The 26,099-nt window shown below is 48.3% G+C and overlaps 11 protein-coding genes across 11 annotated transcripts; 4 read left to right on the top strand and 7 right to left on the bottom strand.

Annotated features, from left to right (window-relative positions):
• Positions 1–916: 916 nt before the first annotated feature.
• BKA55DRAFT_502500 (uncharacterized protein) lies at positions 917–1,723 on the top strand (the record flags this gene model as incomplete). Its single annotated transcript, XM_046186926.1, has 1 exon — positions 917–1,723. A coding segment is annotated over one exon (807 nt), but the record flags the coding sequence as incomplete, so codon positions are not given.
• A 108-nt stretch (positions 1,724–1,831) lies between these two features.
• BKA55DRAFT_660994 (ankyrin repeat-containing domain protein) lies at positions 1,832–8,024 on the top strand (the record flags this gene model as incomplete). The annotated part of the gene is made up of 9 exons (XM_046197566.1): positions 1,832–1,928; positions 2,007–2,344; positions 2,391–2,655; positions 2,719–2,772; positions 2,826–2,891; positions 2,942–3,175; positions 3,233–3,344; positions 3,401–7,728; positions 7,782–8,024. The coding sequence occupies exons 1-9, from the start codon at positions 1,911–1,913 to the stop codon at positions 8,022–8,024; spliced, it is 5,658 nt and encodes a 1,885-aa protein (XP_046054407.1). The 5' UTR covers positions 1,832–1,910.
• Positions 8,025–8,186: 162 nt separating this feature from the next.
• On the bottom strand, positions 8,187–9,883 carry BKA55DRAFT_686139 (major facilitator superfamily domain-containing protein; the record flags this gene model as incomplete). Its single annotated transcript, XM_046198895.1, has 5 exons — positions 8,187–8,477; positions 8,538–8,786; positions 8,837–9,102; positions 9,154–9,623; positions 9,672–9,883. The coding sequence occupies 5 exons, from the start codon at positions 9,881–9,883 to the stop codon at positions 8,187–8,189; spliced, it is 1,488 nt and encodes a 495-aa protein (XP_046054406.1).
• Positions 9,884–10,093: 210 nt separating this feature from the next.
• Positions 10,094–12,581, bottom strand: BKA55DRAFT_254195 (uncharacterized protein). Its single transcript, XM_046185384.1, has 6 exons — positions 12,378–12,581; positions 12,205–12,326; positions 11,243–12,142; positions 11,130–11,190; positions 10,455–11,081; positions 10,094–10,400 (listed from the first exon to the last, which is right to left on the bottom strand). The coding sequence occupies exons 1-6, from the start codon at positions 12,513–12,515 to the stop codon at positions 10,305–10,307; spliced, it is 1,944 nt and encodes a 647-aa protein (XP_046054405.1). The 5' UTR covers positions 12,516–12,581; the 3' UTR covers positions 10,094–10,304.
• Positions 12,582–12,807: 226 nt separating this feature from the next.
• BKA55DRAFT_719268 (Pyruvate/Phosphoenolpyruvate kinase-like domain-containing protein) lies at positions 12,808–13,746 on the bottom strand (the record flags this gene model as incomplete). Its single annotated transcript, XM_046200960.1, has 1 exon — positions 12,808–13,746. The coding sequence occupies one exon, from the start codon at positions 13,744–13,746 to the stop codon at positions 12,808–12,810; it is 939 nt and encodes a 312-aa protein (XP_046054404.1).
• A 558-nt stretch (positions 13,747–14,304) lies between these two features.
• On the top strand, positions 14,305–15,276 carry BKA55DRAFT_503240 (D-isomer specific 2-hydroxyacid dehydrogenase; the record flags this gene model as incomplete). The annotated part of the gene is made up of 1 exon (XM_046186989.1): positions 14,305–15,276. The coding sequence occupies one exon, from the start codon at positions 14,305–14,307 to the stop codon at positions 15,274–15,276; it is 972 nt and encodes a 323-aa protein (XP_046054403.1).
• Positions 15,277–15,361: 85 nt separating this feature from the next.
• On the bottom strand, positions 15,362–17,453 carry BKA55DRAFT_501705 (fungal-specific transcription factor domain-containing protein; the record flags this gene model as incomplete). The annotated part of the gene is made up of 4 exons (XM_046186859.1): positions 15,362–16,671; positions 16,722–17,023; positions 17,072–17,224; positions 17,281–17,453. 4 exons carry the CDS (start codon positions 17,451–17,453, stop codon positions 15,362–15,364), a joined length of 1,938 nt encoding a protein of 645 aa, XP_046054402.1.
• A 468-nt stretch (positions 17,454–17,921) lies between these two features.
• BKA55DRAFT_660989 (general substrate transporter) lies at positions 17,922–19,980 on the bottom strand. Its single transcript, XM_046197565.1, has 3 exons — positions 19,632–19,980; positions 19,250–19,575; positions 17,922–19,194 (listed from the first exon to the last, which is right to left on the bottom strand). The coding sequence occupies exons 1-3, from the start codon at positions 19,762–19,764 to the stop codon at positions 18,013–18,015; spliced, it is 1,641 nt and encodes a 546-aa protein (XP_046054401.1). The 5' UTR covers positions 19,765–19,980; the 3' UTR covers positions 17,922–18,012.
• A 532-nt stretch (positions 19,981–20,512) lies between these two features.
• On the bottom strand, positions 20,513–21,591 carry BKA55DRAFT_636626 (uncharacterized protein). The gene is made up of 2 exons (XM_046197030.1): positions 21,222–21,591; positions 20,513–21,172 (listed from the first exon to the last, which is right to left on the bottom strand). The coding sequence occupies exons 1-2, from the start codon at positions 21,525–21,527 to the stop codon at positions 20,546–20,548; spliced, it is 933 nt and encodes a 310-aa protein (XP_046054400.1). The 5' UTR covers positions 21,528–21,591; the 3' UTR covers positions 20,513–20,545.
• A 1,062-nt stretch (positions 21,592–22,653) lies between these two features.
• On the top strand, positions 22,654–23,723 carry BKA55DRAFT_719259 (peptidase S8/S53 domain-containing protein; the record flags this gene model as incomplete). Its single annotated transcript, XM_046200959.1, has 1 exon — positions 22,654–23,723. A coding segment is annotated over one exon (873 nt), but the record flags the coding sequence as incomplete, so codon positions are not given.
• Positions 23,724–24,054: 331 nt separating this feature from the next.
• Positions 24,055–25,764, bottom strand: BKA55DRAFT_502077 (general substrate transporter; the record flags this gene model as incomplete). Its single annotated transcript, XM_046186892.1, has 2 exons — positions 24,055–24,400; positions 24,452–25,764. The coding sequence occupies 2 exons, from the start codon at positions 25,762–25,764 to the stop codon at positions 24,055–24,057; spliced, it is 1,659 nt and encodes a 552-aa protein (XP_046054398.1).
• Between the last annotated feature and the right edge of the window lie 335 nt (positions 25,765–26,099).

Below are 26,099 nucleotides of genomic sequence, written 5' to 3'. Positions count from 1 at the left end.
CCAGAGGGCGAGTATATAACCCAGAGGATTTCCTCCACGCAGGTGGCAGACAGGAATTTGATTTCTATTCTTTCATCTTTTTTGCTTACATAAGAAGTAATTGGTAAACGAAACGGATATTAAGATATATAATCTATAAACATAGAAGACTCTATAGGGTATCTAAAGTCTTTACTAGGATTAAAGAATCAAGTAAGAAGGCATCTTATATTTTCTTTTCCTTTTTCCTTTCTTTTTTTTTTACAAATAGGAATGCACTAAACTGTAATCCGTCGAAGATGGCATTGATCCTGAATAGTGCTGATTAAGTGGCATAAAGACGAGGGCGCTAGTCTGTTTTCTTTTGACGAATATAGTGAGATAATCTCAGAGAGATAAACTGTCGAGGAGTACGTGTGACGGGTTAACATGCTTGGAGTACAGAGTATGACAGAGAGACTGGGGCTTCTCTCATCCCTAACCCGTAAGGGCAGAATGAAAAGATATATGACACCTGAACAATTGAAGGAGTGGCTGGTGGAACTCTTTATTGCGCAGGTCAGAGCGGAGCTACTTCTGACACCTCGGCCTGAGTCAGAGATCCATGCCGGTTTTAGTCCAGATGACGTTTCATATACCCTTAGTCGTGAAATATGTTCAGATGCAGTAGCGGTGGCTTGCTACACGTCGACCATTAAAGCTCTCATTAAGTATCTAACGAGCTGTTGTGCAAATGGGATGCTTCACATTCGAGAGAATGGAAAGGGTAGGACACTCGATGCCCTGCCAGTGCTTAATCTTAGGTATCTGTATAGCCAGGATTGGCGTTATGGTGATACGGATTCTGCAGTTAAGGCCCTTAGGTGTTTACCAGAGGTATCATTTAGGGAGCAGTGTGATTGGTATGATGCGCAGCTGCCAAGACGAACGAAGTTGAGAGGCGCGAGACGGGGTCCGCACCCGCAACGACCCGGCAGCACCTTTTCAAAGATCAACAATCACTGAGAGGCAAGGCATAACGCAGGTTCAATGCTTTTCACGCGAAATCATCCATGGCTCTTTGTCGGCCAATGGAAACAACGCAACCCTGCTCGTCTACGATCTTCATCTCGACACAACCAAGAAATCCCGACGTATTCGCGAGGCCCAAGTCAAGTTCGAGTTCAGGAGCAGCAGCACAGGAAGCTCCGCGCCCCAAGTAGTAAATATAGCACCGTATAGAAGCGTATCTCTGCTGTCTATATCTGCTGAAGAGTCTAAGACTCTGGGATATGGACTATCAGCCGGAGCCAGCCAGTTTACCAGCGTGGAGAGCTCAGTAAAATTTGAGAAGACGGTCAACCAAACCAAAAACGACTCTGCTAGAGTCGCTGGTGGTTTTCTCTGCAACGACTACGGCAAGCAAGTGGGTGCACAGTGGATCCTTTTCGAGAACGAGTTAGTAGCTTCGGGCACCCCGAAATTTATGCGCTTTGCTATTCTGCTTGACAGGGAAAACGATGAGGACAATTTCGAATGCAAGGTCACTATCGATGCCAGTGGGGATTGGAAAGCAGTACTAGGAGGATTGGTTAGGTCTACGCCGCGCGATGATCCTATCCTATTTGACCCGACTTTCCCGCCTACAAACAAACTTCGTAAAGGCTACGATATTGAGAATTTAGGATCTGTAGACTTGGATGAGCTTGTGGAGATCGAGTTTGATAAGCCGCTGAAGAAGAAATTTGAGGGGCATTTAGTTTGACAGGCCTCGGCAGATCATAGTAGTTTAGGGCATTATAATATGCACGCACGGGCCGAGTGCCGTGAGGGATTTTATACGCCGGATCCTTCAAATATACTTTCAGTTTAACAACTATTGCTTCACATTGTGGCCTTGTACTATTGGTGGATAATATATACTACTATGTGAATTATTTTAAGCCCTACCCATGTCGATCATAATTACGGTGAGTCTCCACATGCCAATAAGCACGGAGCCGCAGGATAAGACAGATTTTGCTGACCATCTTTCTCTCCCTGGAAAGTCGAGTGAAAGACAAGGAGGCATTCTTGGAACCTTCGCAAACTTTCTGTGGAATACCAAGGGAGTCGAAACGTCTGACTCTGGGTTGTCTTCCGGCGATTCGGTTCCGCCACGACAGCATCAAGATGAGAACAAAGACAAAGAGACCGACGACACCGAGAATAGAGAGGAACAAAAAGAAGAGAATGGTAATATTGTTGGAGACGCAGTCCCGAGTTCAGATCCTATCCCAGAAACAGAAGCAAAGACAAAATATGAGGCTCTGCATCTTCTCTGGGAAGAGTTACCGCAAGAAAGTAATGCTGATGATCAGGCTACTACCGAACCTCGACTCATAGAGTAAGTAACGCACTAAAAGAAAATCTCCGCTGCTAATAATCTATAGCTTCGTAATTATACCTGGAGTCTATGGAAAATCGGCCGACGAAGATCTTGGACCGAGCCCTGGATCTGGAAGCTCAGCTTGGGTGACCAAATTTGCCGAGGAAGGCTGGGAGAAACCCAAGAGCCCTCAAAACAGCTGCCGTGTCTTCCGCTTCAACTACAACTCCTCTGAACTCTTCTCTGGTCATAGATCTCGAGAGGCTATCCACCGGGTTGCATTGAGTTTATTAAATGGCTTGCGATCAAAGCGTTGTAGCGAAACGAAGGTATGGAATAACTCACCATATTGATGGGATATTTAATCTAACGTGGCTGACGACTATACATAGAAGCGTCTCATATACTTCATCAGCCAAGATATCGGAGGTACTATTGTTAAAGATGTAGGTGATGAGGTTCTTAGAAGTGTATTATAACCTGTATTAACCAATATTAGGCTCTTGTCACAGCTTCCCTTGATAGGGACTCATGGCAAGACATATCAGAGATGACACGAGTTTTGGTGAGCGAGCCCTATCCACCATATCCCCTAAATCGTCCTGACCACTCTAGATCTTCAATGGATGTCCACACCGCCAAAGAGACATAGCTGATTTGGAAACAAGACTGGCTAGCTTTCTCTATGAGAACTACAGTAAAGACTTCGGAAAGCCTCGGCCTTCAACTGCCTCAATATCAGGACTTACTAAAGCCATCATTCAAGTGAATGGTCTCTTTATAGCCTCGCATGTCGCATTGCGCAGCTGGATCATTAATATGCACTCCTATGGAGAGAAGAGCACTGGAGTAAGTGTTCTTGCATCAGACGCAGTCCTTGTATAACACTGACTGACTTGATATTAGGGTTTTGACGCGTATTGTGCGACGCTGGGTATCCCATTGGAGAAAAGACTGCCAGCACCGACTGGGACGGACTATTCTCCTCTTACCCAGCACCTCGCAAAAATTGAGCCAGGTAGGTCCAAGAGATCTGATCCCACTTCTTAGAGTATAACTAAGTCTACTAATCAGATATCCGAGAGCCGAAAGAATCAATCGGACCAACACAGTATGCCCAAGAAAGAAAGCTACTGGCTCTGGCATCTCCAATATATCCACTTCGAAATAAGGTAGAGCCCAATCCATTGGCTGATCTACCAGACTACCAGGCTTGGCTGAACAGTCCTTGTCCTCAAATACTCTATCTCCATGGAAGCCATCAGGTTAGAGATGTGGCTGAGAGTGTATTCTACTCCCTTGAAGACGAAACAACAAAACTCAAACGCCGCGCAAACGTTCTCTACTTTTCTTTCGATAGATTCGACGTGCGTGCTGATAGTATTCGGGACATGATCGCCACCTTTTTGGCTCAGATTTGCAACCATCACCCGAAACTGGGACCTGCTATCAATCGACTCTGCTGCCAGATCGAAAATGAGCGTGGATGGACTGAGACAGAATTGATTCAGTTCTTTGAGATGTTCAGAATCTCAGCCGAGGTTGAACAGACGATGATTGTTATCAACCACTTTGATGAGTGCACAAAGGGCTCACGAAAAAGGTTTCTGGATCACATCACTGACAAGTATTACAACGATGAGACTCCTTGGAAAATTGTGGTAACGAGTCATGAGCCGGGTGCCTTGAACGAGGAACTATCGGGTCCTTTTTGTGTCCCTATTGATATATCGTCTGGGGAGTTGGGAGACCTCGCTGTAAACAGTTTTGAAAGCGATATTCAAGCACTGATAAGGTCACGAGGAGACCTAACCTTCAGAGAAAAGCAGATTCGTGACGAGCTACGCTTCACTGAGAAGCTAGATCCTCCAGTGCGTCACATCATCATTGAGCGGCTCAGGGTACGGGAAGAATGGCCAGACGAGATATCAACTGATGACGCCCTTCGCTTATTAAGCCTTTCTCAACAAGGGGAGGAGAGTGGCGAGACTATGGTCTCTGTGTTGAATGCTGTGCTCAGGCAATACCCCGACCAGAACTCTCTTGAGTGTATTCTCTCCTGGCTCCTATATGCTGTCAGACCACTCACTATTTGGGAACTTGCGACTATTGTTTCGTTCTCAGATGAGAAAGAACAAACTAAAGTCTCTCCAAGCTTCATGGCTGTGGACAGACTTGTTGAGAAGGTTGAGAAGGACTTTGCTGGTATTCTCGAGGTGGATCATAACGAGGTCAGATTCCAGCATCCTTGCTTGCATGAAATCATGGTCAACGGCGACCCGTCAACCCAAAATGCAGAAGAGAACGATTATCCTTGGAATAAGATCAAAGGCAAAGCTCATATTCTCATACAAAGCATGTGCCTGGATTACTTATCTAGGGATACTGTTCAAGAGTATGTCAGAGAGACATTCTCAGTCGCAGACTCAGCAACCTTCGAGACACCGCCTTTCCCAGACCGCACAAATCTTGCCTCATATGCTATTCAAGCATGGGCACATCACTACTCTCTCAGCTCCCCTATTCCAGATATATCTGCTTTGTCATCGAAGAAGGACCTAGTTCAGACCCTCGCAAAGGCCCAGTGGCGCTTGGATAATCCTGCCACCAGACGTTCCCCTTGCTTTCAATCCCTATTTCCAATCTTTGCTGGACTTGGCCTCCCCAACGTAGCGGAGCCCTTGGGTAGTGACGATGCTTTACGAGGTCTCATCGAAGCTGCAAGCAAGGGACAGAAACAAGTTGTTGAAGATCTCCTTGGTGAATACGACTTTACGCCGACTGAGAAATGGGAAGTTCTCAAGGCCGCGAGTTCCTCTGGTAGTGAAGAGCTGATGAATGCCTTGCTCGACAAGATAGAGGCCAAGGGCAAGATACCCAAAGACTTTGAGTGGCCACCTGTTTTGATCTATCGGGCTGCAAATCTGAGCCTAGAAGCTTTTGCAGAAAGGATTCTCAGTCTTGGATGTCCTCCAGATCCAGATGTTGACTGGAGAAACGAGACATCCATGCAAGCTTCTCCTCTCTATCTAGCCGCCTGTCATGGATATACGAACACTGTTCGAGTTCTGCTGAAGCATGGCGCCAGAATGGAATACACAAGTCTGTCTGGAAGAAATCCACTTCACAAGGCTGCCCTCGAAGGTCATACCGAGACTGTCAAAGCCATCTTGGAGGAGTCGCAAATCAACATTGACTGTACTTCTGAGTCAAAGTTCACTCCCTTGTATCTCGCAGTCCTTGGGGGTAACCACGATACAGTGAAACTATTGTTGGAGAAAGGTGCAGACCCGAACATGGGCATCCCAGATACCTACACTGGCGATGATCAGTGGACTCCTTTGCTTGCGGCCACTGATGATGGCTTCAAGAAGTGCATCAGACTGCTTTTAGACAACGGGGCTAATCCAAACCTGCCAGGGCCATCTGGTCCTCCGCTACACTGGGCAGTTATTCGTGGCCGGGTCGATGTTCTGGACATGCTACTTGAGGCTGGTGCAGACCCTCGGAGTGAGCTACTCAAGAAACCTCTTTTATTCTCAGCTGTGGGCGCTGAACTCGAAGGAGCTGGCCTGCCTATGCTGGAAAGGCTTTTAGAGCTCAACCTGGATGTGAATGGCGAAGACATTGATGGAGTTACAGCACTCCTCGTCGCCTTATTCTCCTACCCACGGCAAGATTTCGAGGCCACTTCTTTAGGCCCTACAGATGTCCGAAGAGACGACGCTGTCAAGATGCTTCTGGACCATGGAGCCGATCCCAATAATCGACCGTCCGGTGGTCTCTCGCCACTGATGCGCTCTGTTGCTTTTAAACAGTATAAAGCAACTGAGATGTTACTAGAAGCAGGCGCAGATCCCAACAAAAAACTATTAGAGAGACTGTCACCTCTTATATCTGCCGTGTATATACCAAGCCTTACACGACTTCTGCTCAAGCATGGTGCACGCCCAGAAATAGGTTCCAAAGATGGATGGACGAACCTGACATATTCTGCATGCAGGGGATATAACGAAACTGTCAAAGTGCTTCTCGAGTATGGTGCATCGGTTGATACTCCGTTTGGCGCTCCTATAGAGTACCCTGAACGCACTGGCACCTCTTTGGAGTTATGTGAGAAATCTGAACTCACTCGAATGACCGCCGTTATGTTTGCTGCATGGCAAGGACATCATGAAATAGTTCGCGTTCTGGCCGAAGCAGGAGCTGATTTGCAACGCACAGGTGGAATTTTTGAAGATGAACCTCCTATACTCTTTAGTTCAGGCAAAACGTTATCGGCGCTGCTAGAATTCCCCACGAGGATCAATTTGAACGTTACCGACAGCATGCAAAAGGGAGCTCTGCACAGACGACGTACTACTCTTGACGACATGCGACGAATTATTAACGCTGGAGCGGATATTGAGCTGACTGATTCCACTGGGAACACACCTCTGGGAGTGTTTGCCGGCTCTGATTTGAAAAAAGTCAAGTTGCTGGTCAGACGAGGGGCAAATGTCAACCACATGTCTCCGTGGGAGGGCTCACCTTTACACCAAGCTTGCAAAGTGGGATTCTTTGACTCGATCAAGTTTCTCATTGAGAATGGCGCAGACCTTACTTCAGTGCATCCGTACGATGGCACACCATTGCAAACCTTATGCGCCCCCCAGGCAACGATTGATGCACTACAGCATGAAGAGATGGTGAGATATCTTGTGTCCGAATATAAGAAGCAAGACGTGGATATTACAACAGACAGTGGAATCTTTGGCTATCTTATCAATGCAGCAGCTTTTGGGAGCTCACCATCTATTATCAACTTTATCCTTGAGCAAGAAGGGATCAACGTTGACGTTAAGGATGACATGGGTCGCATGCCAATTCATCTTGCAGCATGTAACGGATTACCTAGTTTCAATGCTATCCTAGAGAGAGGTGGTGATATTCACGCAAAGGACAAACAGGGACGTACGCCGTTGCACTGGGCTGCTCAAGCAGGTAGACTGCAAGTTGTGAGGAAGATTATTGCTCTCATGGAAGACAAGCTGGACATCGACATCATAGATGTTGACGGTTGGACACCTCTTTGCTGGGCTCTTCGTGGTGCTTTACTATTGACCCAGAAAGAAAGCTTAGGAGAGCCGTCACTGCGTCTAGATGTTGTGAAGCTTCTCATTGAGAAAGGGGCCAAAACAGCTGTGGCTGTAAGCTACAAAGAGGAAACATGGACCCCTCAGAGTATTGCTAGCTATCACAGCAGTGATGCAGAGATCATATCTCTGCTCGAAAAGGACATTGGAACAACAGATATAGACGGAACTCAAACTACTGAGAAGGATGGTGCGGAAAGCAAAGGGCAGACTCCGATGAAGAAAGGAGTTCGGCAAGATTCTGCTTTCTGCGATTATTGTTTATCAGTAAGTCTTTGAATGAGTGAGTTTCTTTTTAATGCAATTGCTAATGACCACAGCAAATCTATGGGTTGTACTGGGGCTGTGAGACTTGTGAATGGTTCTGCCTTTGTTTCAAGTGCTATCAGCACGCTGACACGCTGCATCCGGCGCATTCCAGCTTTGAACAAAGGGGCGAAGAAGAGCTTGAGGAAGGTGAAGGTGAGGCTTCTACAACAGCAAACTCTGGCTCATCGGACACGCAGTCGAAATCTGGGTCAGATTCTGGAGGGTCTGAGGATGGGAATGAAGAGGATGGTTGATAGACTCGGAGATTAAATGTATTAGAGGTAGCTGTATCAGAAGCCATGATGTAACCTCGGCAGACTGGTTTGTGTACATCAATACTATGCCCTTGAAAAGTCTTTCAGAAAGCGCCGTCCCCTATCGTGTTGCTATGTATCGTGTTTCCATCCACTGTTTTCTCAACCTGCATATCTCCATCCTTCGGGCTCACCAGCTGCATCCTCTGCGGCCTTCAGGGCCTTGTTCTTTTTGGCCACGTACCACTTTGTAATCAGAACAAAAATGACGACAAGGCCACAGCCTGCAATGATAGCACCGCCACCGGTCTGATAGTAAGGCTCCTGGTTTCGAAGGAAGAAGTACGGAGTGAACCAGTGGGAGACAGATGACACACAGTTGGCGTAGGCGATAAGTGCTGCACGCTTCGTGCGAGGACGAGGCACAACAGTTGTTTCCCAAGAGATTTGAATCTAAAAAGTAGTCAGTGGAAGATCTTGTCGGGGATTGTTAGTATAGGTGAGAAGACCCACGTTCAGACCGACGAAGGGACCGACGACGAGAAGGATCATGCTGAAGTATCGAGCGCCAACGTTCAGAGTCGTAATCATAACAGCACAGCCGATTAGGGTGAGAAGGATTGGAACGATGATGTGATAACCATGCTCTAGTCGTCGACCAGAAGACCACGAGATGCCGAGGGTTACAAGGAAAGCGATGATAGGAGGAGGTGCCTGGATGAGGTAGGTGGTAGTACCAGAGAATCCGAGGGTAGCCACAATCTTCGCATCATTGTTAGTGAATGTGATAATAAGGGACATGGGTCACTGACGGAAGGGAAGAAGTCCTTGTATGACTGCGCGATGATCAGGAAGAAGTGAATGGCGGCGAAGAGATGGGCAAATGGCTCCTTCATACACATCCAGAAACCGTCCCAGTAGCCACCAGCATCATCTTCGGCAATACCGCCTGCAGAAACAGTCTGACGATATTGAGCCATAGCTGCTTCTTCCTCGGTGATGAAGTACGTGCCCGTCGAGTCAGGGAAGTTTGGGATGAACCAGAAGCTCACGAGAGCCACCAAGATACTAACAGCACCTGGATGGACTGTTAGCTATATAAACCGTGTTGCTTTTGTTGGAGACATACCTTCGAGAAGCAAGAACCATTTCCAAGCTCGAAGGTTTGCAACGCCCTCCATGTTGGTCAGAATACCGGCAGCCAACAGACCCGAAAGTGCCTGAGAGATGGTATTTCCAGCATGCCAAATACCCATTCTCAGAGGCGACTCATGCTTCGTATACCAAGAAGAGGTCATGAGTGACACGGCAGGTACAAACGGCCCTTCAGTAAAACCAATGAGAAAACGGCAGAGACAGAAGCCCCATCCTGCAGAAACAGCAGGCATGCAGATGGTTACACAAGACCATACAAGCATGCAGCTAGGCAACAGAACTCGAGGGCTGCCCTTGGCGAGGATGACGTTGGCAGGAATCTGGGAGAGGATATATCCCACGTAAAACATGGAAATACCGAGAGACCAAATCGTGTCTGTCATGTGAAGATCTTCTTGCATGCCGGCGAGTCGAGCGTTGGAGACGTTAATTCGATCGAGGTAACTGGATCATGTTAGAACAGGAAATGTTAGTGACGATGGAATGACTGACTTCATCAACAGCATAGCTGTGACCATGGGAAGAAACTTCCAGTCAAGCTTACGGACTAGAGCCTTCTCAATGGCAGCACGCTCTTCAGGAGTCTTGTCCTTGATGAGGGGATAGCGTTCGAGGATCTCATCTCGCACAGGAGCAATCTCTTCATACTCGATATCTTGTTTAATGTCAAAAGACCCAGGTTTTGAGTGAACGGAGCCCGTCATGTTGAAGGCAGAATTGTGGCTCTCGTAAAAGAGTTTTTAGAAATAACTCAACAGTGACAAGGGTGGATGGTGAATGGCGAGAGAGTGCTTGCTGAGCATTTTAGAAACCATGGGTATCAGACATTTTTATATATCACAACCCTTCCCCTCATACTGGGTAATTTCTTCCGAAAATGCCAAGGTCTTGTTGTTGCTCCAGCGTGTCTTTTCGCTCTTCCATCCGAGCTTCACTACCGCGTCACCCCCGCATCCCCGCGTTTGTGGAATAACCTTACAAGATAGAGTGCAACATTCGCGGGGGCTAGCGTTCGGACTCAACCCGTCGGCCATTATCCACCAATAAAACTTCATGATTGACAACCGACGGACTTGGCCCGAGGAAAGGTCTGGGGGAGAGTAGTATTGAATCAGGTCATGGCGGTCAAAGCGAGTTACTGATCGTTCCTGTTGAGGAATAGCGCTGCACTATACGACGTAGATGACTTGGGACCTCCGGGGGTATGAAGTCCTGATAATTCTGCAAGAGTTAACCATATTTTAAGCATATCTAGTTTGGGAAAGGTGGACTTGCCTGCAGATTGCCCTGTCCTTCCATGACCTTGGTAGATAGTGATAGGAGGAACTGCTGAAAGACACTCAATGCAGAGAATTTGGATGAGCACTGTGTTAGCAGTATAGAGGCTTTGCTCACTACTTCAAAAGTTTGCGTCAAGCCTTGTTGGTTCGGCTGTGGTGTGCGCTGCACGAGCCAAACATAAGCTACCGCAGCTGCCAAGATATCATATGCGTCTAGGAAAGATACCGTGGTGCCACTCCCGGACCTGTTATAGAGTTTCTCAATGAGTGCCTTGCAGCAACTAAGTGTATCGGACTCAACCTTAACGGAGTCTTCTGTCTTGAGGTCAGGGTTTGCCAAGCTATTATCGGGGGCATCGACCATTAGGATCAGTGCCCGACATGCTAGCTGATCCAGGTAGTCAAATTGGGGGCTTGTTGGGGTATTAGTGCCGCCGTTTTGTGGAGGAAACTCTCGCCAGAAGCACAGGTTGCTGTAGGAAAACAGTGGGCTAGAACGGTGGCTTCCACGGATGTCTGCAATGAGCTGGGCATGCGTGATGAGATGTTTACTCAAAGCAAGCTTATTTCTCACTGCTCCCGATAGGCGAGGTTCCGTCTCATCTTCTGTCACATCTGGTACCTAATCCAGGTTAGTCATGCGGATGTCGTATCCTGTCGCGCATCTTACAGAAACTGATATGTCACCGTCAGTGATACTAAACGGTCTACCCATAGCCGACGCCAAAGATCTGCGACATTCTGTCAGTTCTACACAACGTTGGGCTGCGGTATCAAACCTACCGATCCCAAAGATATACGCTCCAGAACAACCATTCTGCCCGATAAGTGTATTCTGAATCTGATGCATTCCGTGGCGGTACTGTCTTGTGTAAACCTGCGGCTATGCAGTTCGTCATAATGAAGCCCATAAGGTGCCAGGTTGATCCACCGGCAGCACTGAACATTGAGAATACCGCAAGCAGAAGCATGCAATGCAGGGTATCAAGAGGCTCTTGAGAGTGGAGAATGAAGGGCAATAGCTTCACAGCTGCAGCGTGGAGATTAGTAGCCAGCGAAGATAGGCGACTTGCATCTCGCGACATGCTGATGCCTATTGCTACAGCCAGGTATGTATTGAAGCGAGGCAATGCGGTTCTAGCTGGATCGACACCTTGGTTGCTCATGTCTAGTACAGCCTCGTACTGCTCTAGTAAGCGTTGCTCATCAATATGCGGAAGCCAAACGCTCCAGTCAAGAATTCGCTGGAAGTGGCCGAGCGTCAAGTCGCGTGTAAGTGGGATGAGTTGGTCATCCATTACATACACAGGCTGCGACGACGAGGCTTTTGAAGGGTCTCGACCATCTACAGCCAAAGCGGCCGATATCGACTCAATAATGGCGAGTTTATGTGGCTTGTCACCTGTATTAGTTCGAGATTCAGCCATAGCCTTGTTAGACAAGAGGCCAATGGCGCTCATGGTGTCCTGGACACTTGACTGCTCCTCTCCACTGCTAGCAGTAGGTTCATTCACCAGCGCAGATGACATAGATCCATAATTTGACCTTCGGCGTTTGCCATTGATTGGTGAGACAGCATCTGCTGTGCCAAAGGAAGCATGTCTGGCTTGAACATGTTTCTGCTCAGCAATCTTGATCTTTTGTTCAAGCCCAGCAACACGTCGTCTCAGAGACTCAACATAGCTACGAGTCTTAGCAATAGGAACGATGACTACTAAGCCATGGATTTCTTGTGATGCACTAACCCATTGACTCTTGCATGTGTCAGAGTGGTATCCTCACCATTAAAGTCAAACTGGTGAGACCGAGCGATGCACTCAACGCCAAGATCTGCACACGAGGTACATGCCGGACGCAATCTATCGCACTAATACATATTAGTAAAACTCTCAATATGCATGATAGTGACCAGTATCACCTTCTGCTTCCGCTTGAAGCACCGCTCACAAGCGAGGCTGTTCTTCTGCGGAGGTTGGGACTGTGATGAACTGGGGCTACTGGCCCGTGCAGGGCTTGGTAACGAGACGCGGGAAAGTTCGCGCCAATCAGTTGCCATCCTGCATGTCCTTGGATTGATCTGGTGGCCGAGAAAAGATACGACACGGAATGAGCCCGAGGAACGCGTTTGGGTCGGAGGGGGAAGTTTGGGGATGACCCAGCTTTATCGGACTTGGTCCTATGGTCACGTGCTACCCTGGATCATCATGATTGAAAGTGGTTTAGACTGATCATCTTGAATCAGGCCAGACTGGGACTGACAAGGAGAAATTGGACTTGAAATATCCCGAAAGAAATATGAAATTGACTATCTATAGATTATTTTGCGTATACACAATAAATCCCATTATTTATGCTGCAACCGGAATGCCATTACTGGCCCCATTTGTGATGCCACTGCCATTCGTGACAGCACCATTTGTCGCACCGTTTATAGCAACGCCATTGGTAGCCTTCTTCTCTACAGAGTGACCATTCGTCTGCTGTGACTTGACAACTGAAGCATTCAGCGCAGCCATCTCAGTACCTCTCTTAGTAGCAGCACCAAGTAGCAGAGGACCATCAGTAGCGGCCATAACCCAACGAGCTCCCATCTTGCAGAACTTCTCCACAAGATCAAGACGAGCATGAAGCCCTCCAACACCAAGCCACTTTCCATGCTTCTTGCAAGCAGCAATAGTGCGCTCGTAAGCTTCAGTGACACGAGGATTCTCGTAATCTCCAGGAATACCCATCTCGGCAGTCAAGTCATTGGTACCGATGAGCAGAGAGTCAACACCCGGAAGAGCGGCGATCTCGTCGACTAGCTCAAGAGCTTCAAGGGTCTCGATCATTGGGATGACCATGGTAGCGGCGTTTGTGACGGGGTTGGAGACCTTGGCGGGGATGGAGCGGAATTGATGATGGGGAAGGCCGTTGGTGGAGGAACGGTGACCAATGGGTTGGAACTTGGCGGCGTTGACGACATCTTGAGCGTCTTGGACGGAGCGGATGTGAGGGACGATGATTCCAAGTGCACCACCGTCGAGAATTCTTGAGACGAAGAAGGGGTCTTTGCTGGGGGCTCGGACAATGGGGGAAATGCCAGCGTAGAGAGCGGCGACACAGAGTTGGTTTGTTGTCTCAAGATCAAAGGAAGAATGCTCCATATCTACGAGAATGCCATCATAGCCAGCTGTCTTGACCATACCGGCAATCTCAATTGACTTGACGAGCTTGATGCTCATAGTGTAGGCAACTTCATCTCGGAGAAGCTTCTCACGCATGGGGTGGGGAATAGGCGCAGCCATTTTGAGAGTAGATTGGGATGATAAAATGCAACGAAGAGCTTGATCTGATGTATTGGAGTAGGTGATAGTGGATATTGGTGATTGGAGATGCTGGTAACTGATGAGGATAGAAGCGGTCAAGGTGGTTTCTCCCGCATATTAATATACACCTATACAAGATCGTAAAGAGTCATATTTCTCTTAAGAGTCAAAGTCCCGATAACACCTTCTCCATGTCCGATCTCGTTCCCCCATCGATTGTCTCCATCCATTTCTAGGAACGGAAGCCGATTGTTGGAGCCGAGAAGATCGTGGGGTCGGAGCGGGGCCGCATACAACCCCGAAAGGTCCTCGGACATTGTCCATCTGACATCGGCATGATACCTACGGGTAACGGATGCCGTAAAACGGAACAGAAAAGAGGAATGATTCACCCGTCGAATCCCGCGGGAGTCAGAGGTGCCGGAATTTGCCTCGAAGGAGATACATAAAAGTGCAAGACTTGAAGACTCTTGTTCTCCAAACAAACACTACCCCACAAACATCACCTTGCATCGCAATAATCCCATCTCATTCATCATGGCACCAGGCGCTGTAACAGACACTCCTCCAGAGAGTCTCCCCTCTGGAAAGCCGACAGTCTATGTCCTCGATTCATTTCACCCTCAAGTCATGGCTTACTGCCAAGAAAACTTCAACGTCATTACACCAGATAACCCCAAGCACGGCCAATGGAAGCAAGAAGCACGCTATCTCCTCATGAGATCCTCACGCTTGACTGCAGAGGATATCAAGTCGTGCCCTAGCCTGATCGCCATCGGCAAGCAAGGTGTTGGTGTTGACAAGATTGACACTGATGCCTGTGCTGCTCGTGGGATCAAGGTCTTCAACACTCCTGGTGTTAATGCACGTGCAGTCGCTGAGCTTGTTCTGACTCTGGCTACTGCATCTGCTCGTCAGGTTGGCACTATTATTGCTAAGCAATCTTCGGGTATCCTTGTACCCAAGGAAAAGTGCTCTGGTTTGATTCTGCATCGCAAGACGATTGGTATTCTCGGAATGGGAAACATTGGCAAATGCGTCGCCAGTATCTTCAGAGGCGCTTTTGAGGCCGATGTCATTGCCTATGATCCGTTCCTCCCTGCTGACGCGTGGGCCGATATTCCTCATCAACGCGCCTCGTCTGTTGAAGAGGTTCTGGAGTCTTCAGACGTCATTACCGTTCATATGCCTCTTACTCCACAAACAAGAGATCTCATCGGTTATGCTGAGATGAAGAGAATGAAGCGAACAGCCATTGTCATCAACACCGCACGAGGCGGTATTGTCAATGAGGCTGATCTGAAGCGAGCTCTATCTGAAGGTCTCATTTGGGGTGCCGGTCTTGACTGTCACGAAGAGGAACCTCCTAGCTATGAGAAGTATCATTCGCTATGGGAGGTTGGAGCTGTTAGTACACCTCATATTGGAGCTGCGACGGCAGAAACTCAGATGCAGACGGGCATGGCGGCCGCGAGATATTTGTTAGAGTTTGCTCTCAACAACCCATGAGACAGAAGACTTCGTTTCTAGTTATACATTGTTCAACAAGAATACACGATTAATAGTGCCAAGTCGTCTTATTTCATGCCTTCCTTCAAAACTCAAAACCGTCCCATACACTCGGGTTCGTAGGATCTCCATACACATACTGACCTAGCGCAGACTCCATATTCCATAACGAATCGTAGTTCAGCAGCGTCCAATTGACTGATGATCCATCCTGATACTCCTCCGAGATGTCGTTCCCATCTTGTCCCGGAACAGAAAACTGACTCACAGGGTCCACAAGACCTGTCCTTGTCTGCAAACTCTGATCAAATAACTGTCGATTTGTCGAAAAGTCTGGCATGTTTCCCAAAGCACTAGGTAAAGACCCTGTGCCCAGGTCTGGAGAGAAGCTTCGTCCAGTAAAGTTGCTGATATCGTTTGGGAAACCTAGAGCTGGATCGACCGGGAGGCCTACAGACACATCTCGCACATTGGGCCATAGTCTTTGTGATACGTCTCGATGCAGAGCTTCAAAGACGGATACATAGCTCTTTGCGTCTGGAAGTTGTCGGGCGACGCTGTTTAATAACTCTTGACATCGGATTAGTCCTTGATGGGATGCGCGCATGTCCTCTTGAGTGATCCTCTTGGATACAGATGTGCAGTACATGACTGATAACCCAGCCGTGAAGAGCATGTGAAAGTAGCTTCTTGTATGTGTCATCATCTCTCGCTTCTGGCATAGGCTGTGATACCTCTCGATGGTTTCAAGTGCAGATCTGAGAAAGACTGTCAAGATCTCTTTTGGGGGAGATCCATTAACCTTTGGGACCAGATCAATTGCACGACGAAGGACAGACAGTCTCTCACGAGCAAGTAGCAAGTCATACCATTCTTGCGTCTCATACAGACAACTCGGTTCTTGTATGATAGGGTTGCTGTTCCTCCACTCTTTCAGCTCTTTCAACAGTTTCGTCATGACAACATGGACATGGCCGGCGAGCAAGTGCTTTGACCTGGTATTAGAGATCTTCCGCCTTAGCTTCGAAAACTCCGTTTGTATATGAGACGATATCTGTCTCAGTCGTACAGAGATAAAGAATACAGTCATTTCATTCTGCACGTTGGGCTCGCGATTGAAGCTGAAGGAGTCGAGGCTTTGAGCATCGTGGCTGGCTGCTTCGAGTTCTTCATCGCTGACTTCAACTGGAAATTTTGTCTCGATGTCCGCATCGTCGATCAAGAATGGACGATCCAGAGTTGTTGAACTGTAGCGATCGATCAGATAGAACTGCCAGAATAATCTCCTTCTGAGCTGTGTTTGTAGTAGATCGCCTCGGATATCGGTACCGTTATGAAGACCAAGTTCGATGCAGAGACGTCCGCAAAGCCGAACAACGTCCCAAATGGAAGTACCTATCGGGTGATCAGCATGGCGTTGATGGTTGAGGTCAGGCTTCACAAACCAATCGGATGGTAGATGCCAAATCTACATATTAGCAACAAATCTTGAACAGAGTCCAGTCCCCGCGTAAGAAAATCGGGACCGAGATACTGTAAAGCTGCATTATAGTATGCTTCTGGATGGCGATGATGAAGCTTATTCCGATATGGCAGAACTGCCCCAGTGGCACAAATCATGAATGCTCTGAATAAGTCATGGCTTGATGCTTTGCTGGGAGTGCTCTGGCCATTGAAGAGACGCTGATGCAGTGCCCAGACACTTCTACGGAGGAGAAATGGGTTCTGTATGTGCGCCCAACTCAAGCTTCAATACCATTAGTTGAAGGTTAGATATCGGATAGCTTTAACTGACTATTTGTCAAAGAGCATCTGTGCCTCTACTGCGGATGGCAAAGAGCACGGACCTATCGAGACTTCATCGGCACCAGGTGCATCTGCCAATGTTCTCAGCAATGTGGCATGTGACTTTCTCCAATTCACGTCAGAGAACAGGTGCGCGATGAAGCTATCAACATATGTTAGCCGAGTCGGTCCTAGCTCATCATCACCATGAACACAAACCTCAAGCTTGCTCCCTCGCGTGTAGCAGGCGAAGACGCTGCTATAGATCTCACGGTATGCCTGTCATCTGGACTTGAGGTATCCACGGTGCTTAGGTCGGGGGCTGCGCTTGACTCTAGTTCTTGAAGTCTGTTGGATAATTCTTGCTCTTTTTTCTCGAGCTCATCGATCATTCTGTTGTGCGGTATTGTCAGAATGGGTAAGACGAGGCATTGGAAGAGACCCACGCTCTCGACAACTGGCCATTAGTGTCGGAGTCAGTGCACGAGACAAGACATTCCAGGCCATTTCGTGTACAAAGAGAGCAGCTTGGCCGATTATTGTCACACTAAGATACCTCCGTCAGCGTCTCAATTGAACATATATCTACTAAGTCTGACCTTTGTCTTCTTCTGGGCGCAAGATTGACACGCTGGTAGTCTTGGGAGACGCGACATCCTCTTCTCTACGTGATTGGTTTAAACCAAAGCTGGGGTTGTTGGAGGACAAATCTGGGGAGCAGCTTGGTATAAATGCTCCAATTATGAGAAGGCTACGGAAATAGAGGGGATATATCACGTGCAGTGCCCCGCAAATTGCTGACCAGAATAGGAATAGGTCGAGTTTTGATGTCTTCTACAACACGCATGTATTGCTGCCGTGACTAGTAATGTCCCTTATTGACAATATCATCAACCTGAAAGCTTCATTCATTCTAACTACACAACCCGAAAAATCTTTCATTTTGGACACTTAATACTTGTTCTCAACATGTTTAGAGACCACCGACTCTTGATCCTTCATCTCAGGCTCAATAATCTCTCGTGCCGCTGGCTTCAGATCATCAGCAGTAGGGTAGGCAATCTTATGCACCGTGTACCAAGGTCTCTCAAACAATTTATCCATGCTCTCCAAAGATCGACCAGAGGTCTCAGGCATAGCAAAGTAAACATAAACAAGAGAGATAGTGCAAATGCTAAGGAAGAACATGAAAGCGCCATAACGTTGGGTCGCTGCCAGAAGAGAAGGCATAGCACGTGAGCAACCGAAGTACATGGCCCAATGAACAGCCATGAGAATAGAGACGTTGATGGAACGAATTCGCAGAGGGAAGACTTCGGCTGAGACGAGGTAGGGAATGGAGAACCAGCCGATGGACCAAGCGATGGCGTGGATGTAAATGGCTGCAATAGCTGCGCGACTGGCAGCCATGGCCGACGAGCTTGCCTCAATCTTCTCGGGAGTCCAGCCATTGGTGACTTTGAGGTAAGCTCCAACGAAAGCTAGAGTGAAGATCTGCATGGTGATACCAGTCATGAGAGATCGACGGCGGCCAATAAAGTCGATGACAAAGACTGAGAAGATGAGCACAGACACAAACTTCAAGATGGCGTAGCAACCAGTTGCCAGGAAGCGTGCTTCAGTGCCTTCAATACCGAGATATCCAAAGATAGTAGGACTATACTGAGTGATGGCATTGGCACCGGACCACTGTCCAAAGACGTGGCAAGCAAACATGAGAACAAAGCGTCGTCGGTTGGAGATGTCTGTGAAAGTCTCCTTGATCAAGTCCCAAGTATTGGCACCAGAAACAATCTCAATCTCATGATTTAGCTGACTCTCAATGCCTTGGAACTCAGATTGAACATAAGGGTGATCTTCCGGGAGTCCTCGGAAGCGAGATAGGGTCACGAGCGCCTCTGTTCTCTTGTTCTGACTGAGCAAGAAACGAGGAGTCTCGGGTGTAAAAAATGTGCCGGCACCCCAGATGAGAGCGGGAATGAGCTGGAGTGCTGTGGGGAGCTGCCATTGGAGGTTCGTGCCGGCGTGGTATTTGGTGACACCGTAGTTGAAGAAGAAGCCGAAGACGACGCCGAGCTGTTGACAGCAGGTGTATTGGAGGGTCAAGAGACCTCGGATGGGCTGAGGCGAGATCTAAAGAGTCTTACGTTAGTCTCAAGCCGGTGAGGAGTGTCGGGGCAGATCATACCTCTGCAATATAGACCGAAGGCAGAACGGTCGTCGCACCAATGCCAATACCAGAAATGACGCGAGTCGCATAAAGAGCTCCAAGGTTTCCACTACTGAACGTCTGACCAAAGATACCAGCCATATAAACAACAGTGAAGAATTGAAAAGTGCGTGTTCGTCCAAGACGCTGGGTGAGCCAAACACAACCCAAACACCCAAAGACCGCACCAGCCGTAGCGATAGCGACAATCCAGCCTTTGGTGTTTGCATATTGATGATCGGTCTGGTTATCGATTCCGAAACGCTCTTTGAAGACTTCCATGATGACAAGAGAAGCAATGTTGCCTAGATGAATGTCAAGTGATTAGTTGGAGGTGGTGGTAGATGGATGTGAGACTAACCTTCGTCAAAACCCTTGGCGACACCAGAGAAACTCCAGATGCAGGTACACATGAGAAGATACCAGTTGAAGATCTCCTTGGGACTGTCTTTGATGGCCCGTCTCGTGGCCTTGATCATATTTGGTCTTGCCATCTTGAATGAAATGTGATTGTCGCCACTGGGGAGGGTACGAATAATGGAAGGGAGGAAGATAGAGCTTGAAGCTGAAGAAAAAGGATCGTGCAGAGGAGAAAGGGGGTGCAATATATCCTGCCCAGCTTCACGGAAAACCTTCCTCAGAGAGTCAAGGGGGTCGCCGACTCCAAGCGTGGAGAAAAATGCAACGCTCTCGTCGCGGAGAAAAGGCGGGGATGATCTTGGTTTCCTGAGATCCCCAGTTCCAAATTCGATCAGCTTCCCCAGAACTCGGAGTGGGCCCCTTGTTTAGCGTGGAGGCGAAAGTGTTGTCATCGGAGGATGTCCTAATGTTATCGGGCTGGGCCCGGGGTGGTTTCGGAGCGTAGATTTGAGGAACTTGCTGACGAAGCTGAGTTACCCCTCGTCACGAGTCAATCGCTGTGTTACATCCGGGAATGCCTTGAGAAAAGGGCGCATTGATGGGTTTCGGCCAGCGTTGTCGGAGATGGAGTTTTGGCGCGATGTAGGCGAACTGGCACAGAGATTTACAGTGATGATGTTATGGGACCAACGTGTAGGCTCCCAAATGAGCCCTGGAGATGGTCACCTAATCTGTTGATCTGAACTTGAAGCTGTAACTTAACAAAGAGCAATGAGATCAAAGGAAAATAGCTAGTTGGATGTTTTTCTACCTCCTTGGGTTCATGACATAAGAGTTACGGCTTATCAACTCATATGATGGTGTTTACCAGCAAGATGTAATGCGGTTAAAGTTTAAATTTATCGTTATTTACTGCTACTTGCTTTGTTTCAGTGACGGCGCAGCCACAGCTCCCCGACAATGCCACTCCACCGTCTGAATATTCCCCTCCAAACTATCAGTGATGAATAAAGTCTTATGCTCCGGTCCTCCAAAACAGCAATTTGTCAGATTGATTCCCGGTGATCCACTAACAATTCGAGCCTTAGGCACACCATGAGTATCGACCACAAAGATTGAACCAAGACTTGGATGGCAGATGAACAAATTCCCTTCTTCATCTAGGGCCAGACCATCAGGACCCGCGTTCCCAAAAGACTGGAAGAACACCCCAACTTTGGAAGTAGTGCCGTCTGCGTGTAAGGGTAGGCGCCAGACTTGGTTTGCTCTTGTCATAGCGACGTAGAGAAAGCGCTCGTCTCGTGAGAGCACGAGACCATTGGGTGAGGGGCCGTTGTCAAGGAGGGTATCGAGTCTTCCATCAGCTGATAAACGGTAGACACGGCCTGTTGGATCAGTCATTCCGGTTTGACCTTGGTCTGTGAAGTAGAGATTTCCCTTTGAATCGACAATCAAGTCATTCGGGCCTTTAAATCTCTCAAGGTTCTTCCTCGTCAACTTTGGACCTATCTTCCCTGTCTCGGGATCAAACGATAGTATGCCCTGTCCCAATTAGCCTCACGGGTAACGCCAGCCCTAAGCATTGTCATACCTGCTTGTAGTCTGCCACCAACAAATCTCCATGAACAGTCCCCACGAGACCATTCGGCTCGCCATCCCAAGAACAAGCAACGGTAACATCCTTCTGGTGATCAATCTTGAGAATACGGCCATAAGGAATGTCCACGACATAGAGATTCCCAGCGCTATCGACAACTGGACCTTCAAGGAAGATGTGCTGGAACGACCCCGCAAAGCCCCCGCGCCATTCTGACTCTTGGCCTAAGCAGCGCTTGTCGTCTGGGATGTGGAGATAAATCTCTGCTTTGATCACAGGAGGTGGTGGATAAAAATTCATTTTGTCGGAGGATATGCAGAACTTGCCCGGAAATGATGACCGTGAGATCCTGTTGGAATCTTTTATAGATTCGGTGTTTGAGACGCTTTGGGGTAAGCTATTTATCTGTGCGGAGGAACTCCGATGGGTCTAGTGCTATGGCTTGTAGATTAGTCAGGCTTGAATCTACACTGGAGAGCTAATTGCTTCACACAGCGACATGAACAATGTCCGATGAGGTCAGTTTCAATACTGAGCCAGTTAATCCTCCAGTCATTGCTATTACACATAGTGATACACGTCCGCTCCGACCTTGGTCGCGACTTGTGAGACAGATAACCTCGACCTCGCTCGGGTTACTCATAATTCCCATGATCTTTATTGGATCTCGTTCATGACCGAGGCTTAATTGTAGAGTATCTCTATCTGAATTGTGCCAGCCAATATTTGCAAGCCGATAAGCCTTCCCACCTTTTTGACTTGGTCTATGTTGACCTTCTGGAACCTAGTTACAAGTTGAGACATAATAAAGCGGTTTAAAGGCTTTATGGAGTTGGCCACCCAAAGGTTCAGTTTAAAGTTATGCTTTAACCTTAAGTATATTCCTTTGGTCTTTGTCGTTGAGTCATGTGACAAGGTTCACAAATAAAAGTTAATAATTTCACGCGATACTATGACAGTACTTCACAGCAAACAGTACCTGCTTCTGATAGTCAAATGATATGTATAAGCCATTCAATAAAGATAAAATCTCCAAAGCTTGCTTCAGGTAACTTCGTGATAACTCAACAACCGTCAACCTTACGGATGTTCTTGGTGTATAAGAAGCCGTCCTGACCTTTTCCCCAAAGCTCCATCGTTATACACAAGTCCAATGCACCCTCTAAGACGAGAAGTAGGAGATCCAAGATCAACAGAAAGCATGGTACTCCGAATCGTACCAACTCGGCTGGCTTCCAAGGCTATGTTAATAAGATCTTCTCTCCGGAGCTTGAGGGCGTCAGTACCACTGAGATGGTAAGTCTATCCACAGTAAGCTCTGGACCATGTGCTAAGAGAGGACAGGTCACATATATCGAGAAAGGTGCTGCGCTCAACACAGCATCCCGAGACACCAGACCTCTTTACTGACCGCCCTGAACATCCGCGTAGATACAGATTGCAGGTCAATCCTCCCTGGAATCTCGCACGTATCTCCTCGTGCAATGCCAAAAATGGTAGTCCCCGTCGATACTGCTACGATACAACCGCAGGCTTTGGCGCATATGTGTATGTGATCGATTCAGGCATTAACCTTTCGCATCCTGAATTCTCAGGTCGAGCTTTCCAAGGAGCAAACTTCGTCCCTGGGTCTATCGACGATGATGAACTCGATCATGGCACTTATGTCGCAGCGATTATCGGGGGCAAAACTTACGGGGTGGCTAAGAACTGCACCATGATTTCTGTCAAGGTGATTAGCAAAAGCGGCAGAAGTAACATGTGGTGGCTCTGGCAGGGCATATACTGGGCTATCCGTGACGCCAAGGCGAGGGGTATTTCTGACAGGAGCGTTATCAACATATCTGCAGGCGGTCCTCAAAGCGTCTATGTTAACGATGCGGTACAGGCTGCTACTGATGCAGGTATTACTGTGGTTGTTTCAGCTGGTAACGACGCTGACTTCGCCATGTTCCGCTCCCCTGCCTCTGCCCCATCCGCTATCACAGTAGCCGCAAGTGGTCCAGATGACTGTCGCACTCCTTGCTCCAACTACGGTCCCTGCGTTGATATCTTTGCACCAGGTGCTAACATTGCTAGCGCCTGGAACAATAAAGAAACTGAAACAAGGTATGCCTCTGGTACGAGTGCGGCAGCACCACATGTTGCAGGTCTAGCTGCATATTTCATATCCAGTGAGAATCTGAGGGGTTCTGAGGCTGTTAAGGAGCGAATTCTTGGCGCAAGTTTGGGTGGTGTAATTAAGGATGTGCGTTGCAGTAGTAACCGCCTTGCGCATAACGGCAACCAAGTATTTTAAGAAGTAACCTTTTTGATAGCTTTACCAGGAGCTAAATAGAGGGCCAACTCTGGCAGAGGGGTCACTGGGATAAGGATAGATAGTGACTTGAGTAGCAAATCTTCGCCTTTTTTATACAACCGTTATCAACGTTGTCTTCTGGACCATCAGCGTGTTGCCGGCCGTTTTGACAATTTGGAAGGTTGAGGGCCGTGTTAATCGATGAGGAGTCTAATGCCCCTGCTGGAAAGAAGAATAGTTTATCACAGAACGCGGTTGATAAAGGCAGTGCTGTGGAGAACCCTTCAAACAAGGTAACCGTTTGAGATATAGCATCGAAGAGAATTCTGGTCAATGTATGATATTCTTCTAGATAGGTTTGATTACGGGTTGTAACTTGTGGCCTCGTTCCCTTCTGACGTACTGCTTAGAAGCCAAAAGGACACAAAGTCTCGCTGTTCATCCAAGAAGTCTCGGTAGTTGATTTGAATCGTGAATTAAGTCCTAGTACAACCCCTGACAACATAAAGCGCTATTATATCAATAACTTCAAACCCGCTCACTTTCTTCAGCAATAGCTAGAGTCTTCTCAGCACTAAGGTCGGCACCCTCCGCATTACGTCGAAATTCCTCCTCCTGTAGCCTCAGTTCCTCAGACAGTTGGCCATGGGCCTTCCACACGGGCTTGATTTCAAAGAGACGATCCATCGTGTCAAGCGGCAGGCCCTTGGTCTCAGGAATGAAGAAGAAGACGAAGATAGCGGAGAGGATCATAAGCGACGCAAAAAAGAAGTAGACGCCATAGCCCATCTTGATAAACATTTGCGGGGTAAAGCGAGAGACAATGAAGTTCCAGAACCAGTTGTTGGCAGCAGCGGAAGCTTGACCGAGTGATCTGCAGCATGTTAGCAATGTATCTCGATAGAGGGACGACTCAAGAACGTACCTGGAATTCTCGTTAAACATCTCAGAGTTGAGCACCCAGGGGATCGGATTCCACGTGGGGGAGTAAAAGACAGTCCAGAGGTAGAAGAAGAACACCGCGGCGATTCCACCGCTCGACATTGACGGAGCTGAGGCTCCGGTGGCCGCAGCAGCCGCCACCTTGGCAGCCGGGTCTGCTATCTTGATATAGCTTCCGATAAACCACATACAGAGGGAACCACCGACTGATCCAATAATCAACAACTTCCTGCGTCCCACGGTCTCGATCAGGAACAGAATAAAGATGATAGTAACGCTCGTTTTAACCACGCCGAAAATACCGGTAGTCAAGAACGAGGTATTAGTGCCTTGGATGCCGATACTCTTGAACACAGTAGGGCTGTAATAGTTGATGGCGTTGATGCCGGAGCCGTTCTGCCAGAGGAACATCATGCCGCCGAGGAAGAAGCGCCATTGAACCTTGCGGCTCTTGAGCGCAGTGAATGGCTTCCAGAAACCGGGTCCGACTTCTTTGTTGTAGCGATCGAGTTCCTGGTCAATGTAGCTAACCTCTTCGACGAGATAAAGGTCATTAGCCGGCAGCTGCCTCACCCAGCATAGGTTCTTCATGGCTTCCTCACGGCGGCCCTTGGAGAATAGCCAACGAGGCGACTCCCTGATCCAGAAGGCACCGAAGAGCAGCATACCTGCGGGGATGAGCTGGACAGCAAAGGGAATGATCCACTGCTTATGGCTAGGAGCCATCGTCTCAGCCAACCCATAATTGATCCAGAACCCGACAAGGCCGCCAATCTGCCAACCAAGTTCGTAGATACCAACGAGGCGACCTCGAATAGCAGGAGGAGACAGCTCGGAGCAGTAGATCGGGACCATGTTAGAGCAAGCGCCAACTCCAACTCCAGCGAGAACACGGCCGCCAATAATGAGTCCCAGGCCACGCTCAGCATTAGCGCCAAGCATCATGCCGGCGCCAACCATGAACACAAAGCTGAAAGCAATCAGGGAGTAACGTCGCCCGATGAAATAGGAGGTGATGTAGGCGAATAAACTGCCAAAGAAAGCACCTGCTTGATAGACGGAGACAATGTTGGATTTGAGAAGAGCAAGATCGTTGGGTTCGTAAGATGCAAAATCGAATTCCTCGGTAAAGGACGGCAGCGCGATCGTGGTGCCGATAAAGGCGGAATCATAGCCGATCATGCATGATGCGAAAGAGGCGATGGCAGCGCAAGTGTAAACGCGCCAATTGTAAACGACCTTTGGAGTCGGCCGGTCCTCATTGACGGCGAAGATATTGTTGATGGAAATACCCATGATGATTGTCCTAGTGCTACAGCCAGCACAAGGGGTCGGTCGGCCAGTGAAGTTGTCTGTGGAGGACTTGAGATCTGGGGTCGACTGAGCAAGGGCAAGAGACAGCTTTAATATATATACACGTCTGGTCCAATGGCCTTGAACCAATTACAGCGACGCCTGCGCTTGAAAGTTTATCCTATCCCTGGCCGTACTGTTCACTGGCGCGACTTAGGGCGTACTCTAACTTGTGCGGGGACATGGAGCAGAAGGGTCATGGTAGCACTAGAAAGGTCGAGATTCAGAGACCCCCGCATACGCTGGGGTAATGCCAAGGGTCTTGTTTTGCTCTAACC

Source organism: Fusarium redolens (assembly GCF_020744475.1).
Source record: "Fusarium redolens strain MPI-CAGE-AT-0023 chromosome Unknown BKA55scaffold_3, whole genome shotgun sequence".
Taxonomy (NCBI): Eukaryota; Fungi; Ascomycota; class Sordariomycetes; order Hypocreales; family Nectriaceae; genus Fusarium; species Fusarium redolens.
The sequence above is the reverse complement of the archived record's forward strand: the minus strand, read 5'-3'. Positions and strand labels throughout refer to the sequence as shown.

Excerpts from the sequence above, each read along its gene's own strand:
- BKA55DRAFT_254195 (XM_046185384.1), bottom strand. The coding sequence starts at position 12,515 with ATGGCAACTGATTGGCGCGAACTTTCCCGCGTCTCGTTACCAAGCCCT. Across the intron at positions 12,327-12,377 it reads GCTTCAAGCGGAAGCAGAAG|TGCGATAGATTGCGTCCGGC; the intron begins GTGATACTGGTC and ends AATATGTATTAG. Across the intron at positions 12,143-12,204 it reads ACACATGCAAGAGTCAATGG|CTATGTTGAGTCTCTGAGAC; the intron begins GTTAGTGCATCA and ends TAAGACTCGTAG.
- BKA55DRAFT_660989 (XM_046197565.1), bottom strand. The coding sequence starts at position 19,764 with ATGGCAAGACCAAATATGATCAAGGCCACGAGACGGGCCATCAAAGAC. Across the intron at positions 19,576-19,631 it reads CGCCAAGGGTTTTGACGAAG|GCAACATTGCTTCTCTTGTC; the intron begins GTTAGTCTCACA and ends ACATTCATCTAG. Across the intron at positions 19,195-19,249 it reads CTTCGGTCTATATTGCAGAG|ATCTCGCCTCAGCCCATCCG; the intron begins GTATGATCTGCC and ends AAGACTCTTTAG.
- BKA55DRAFT_636626 (XM_046197030.1), bottom strand. The coding sequence starts at position 21,527 with ATGAATTTTTATCCACCACCTCCTGTGATCAAAGCAGAGATTTATCTC. Across the intron at positions 21,173-21,221 it reads TGGTGGCAGACTACAAGCAG|GGCATACTATCGTTTGATCC; the intron begins GTATGACAATGC and ends TAATTGGGACAG.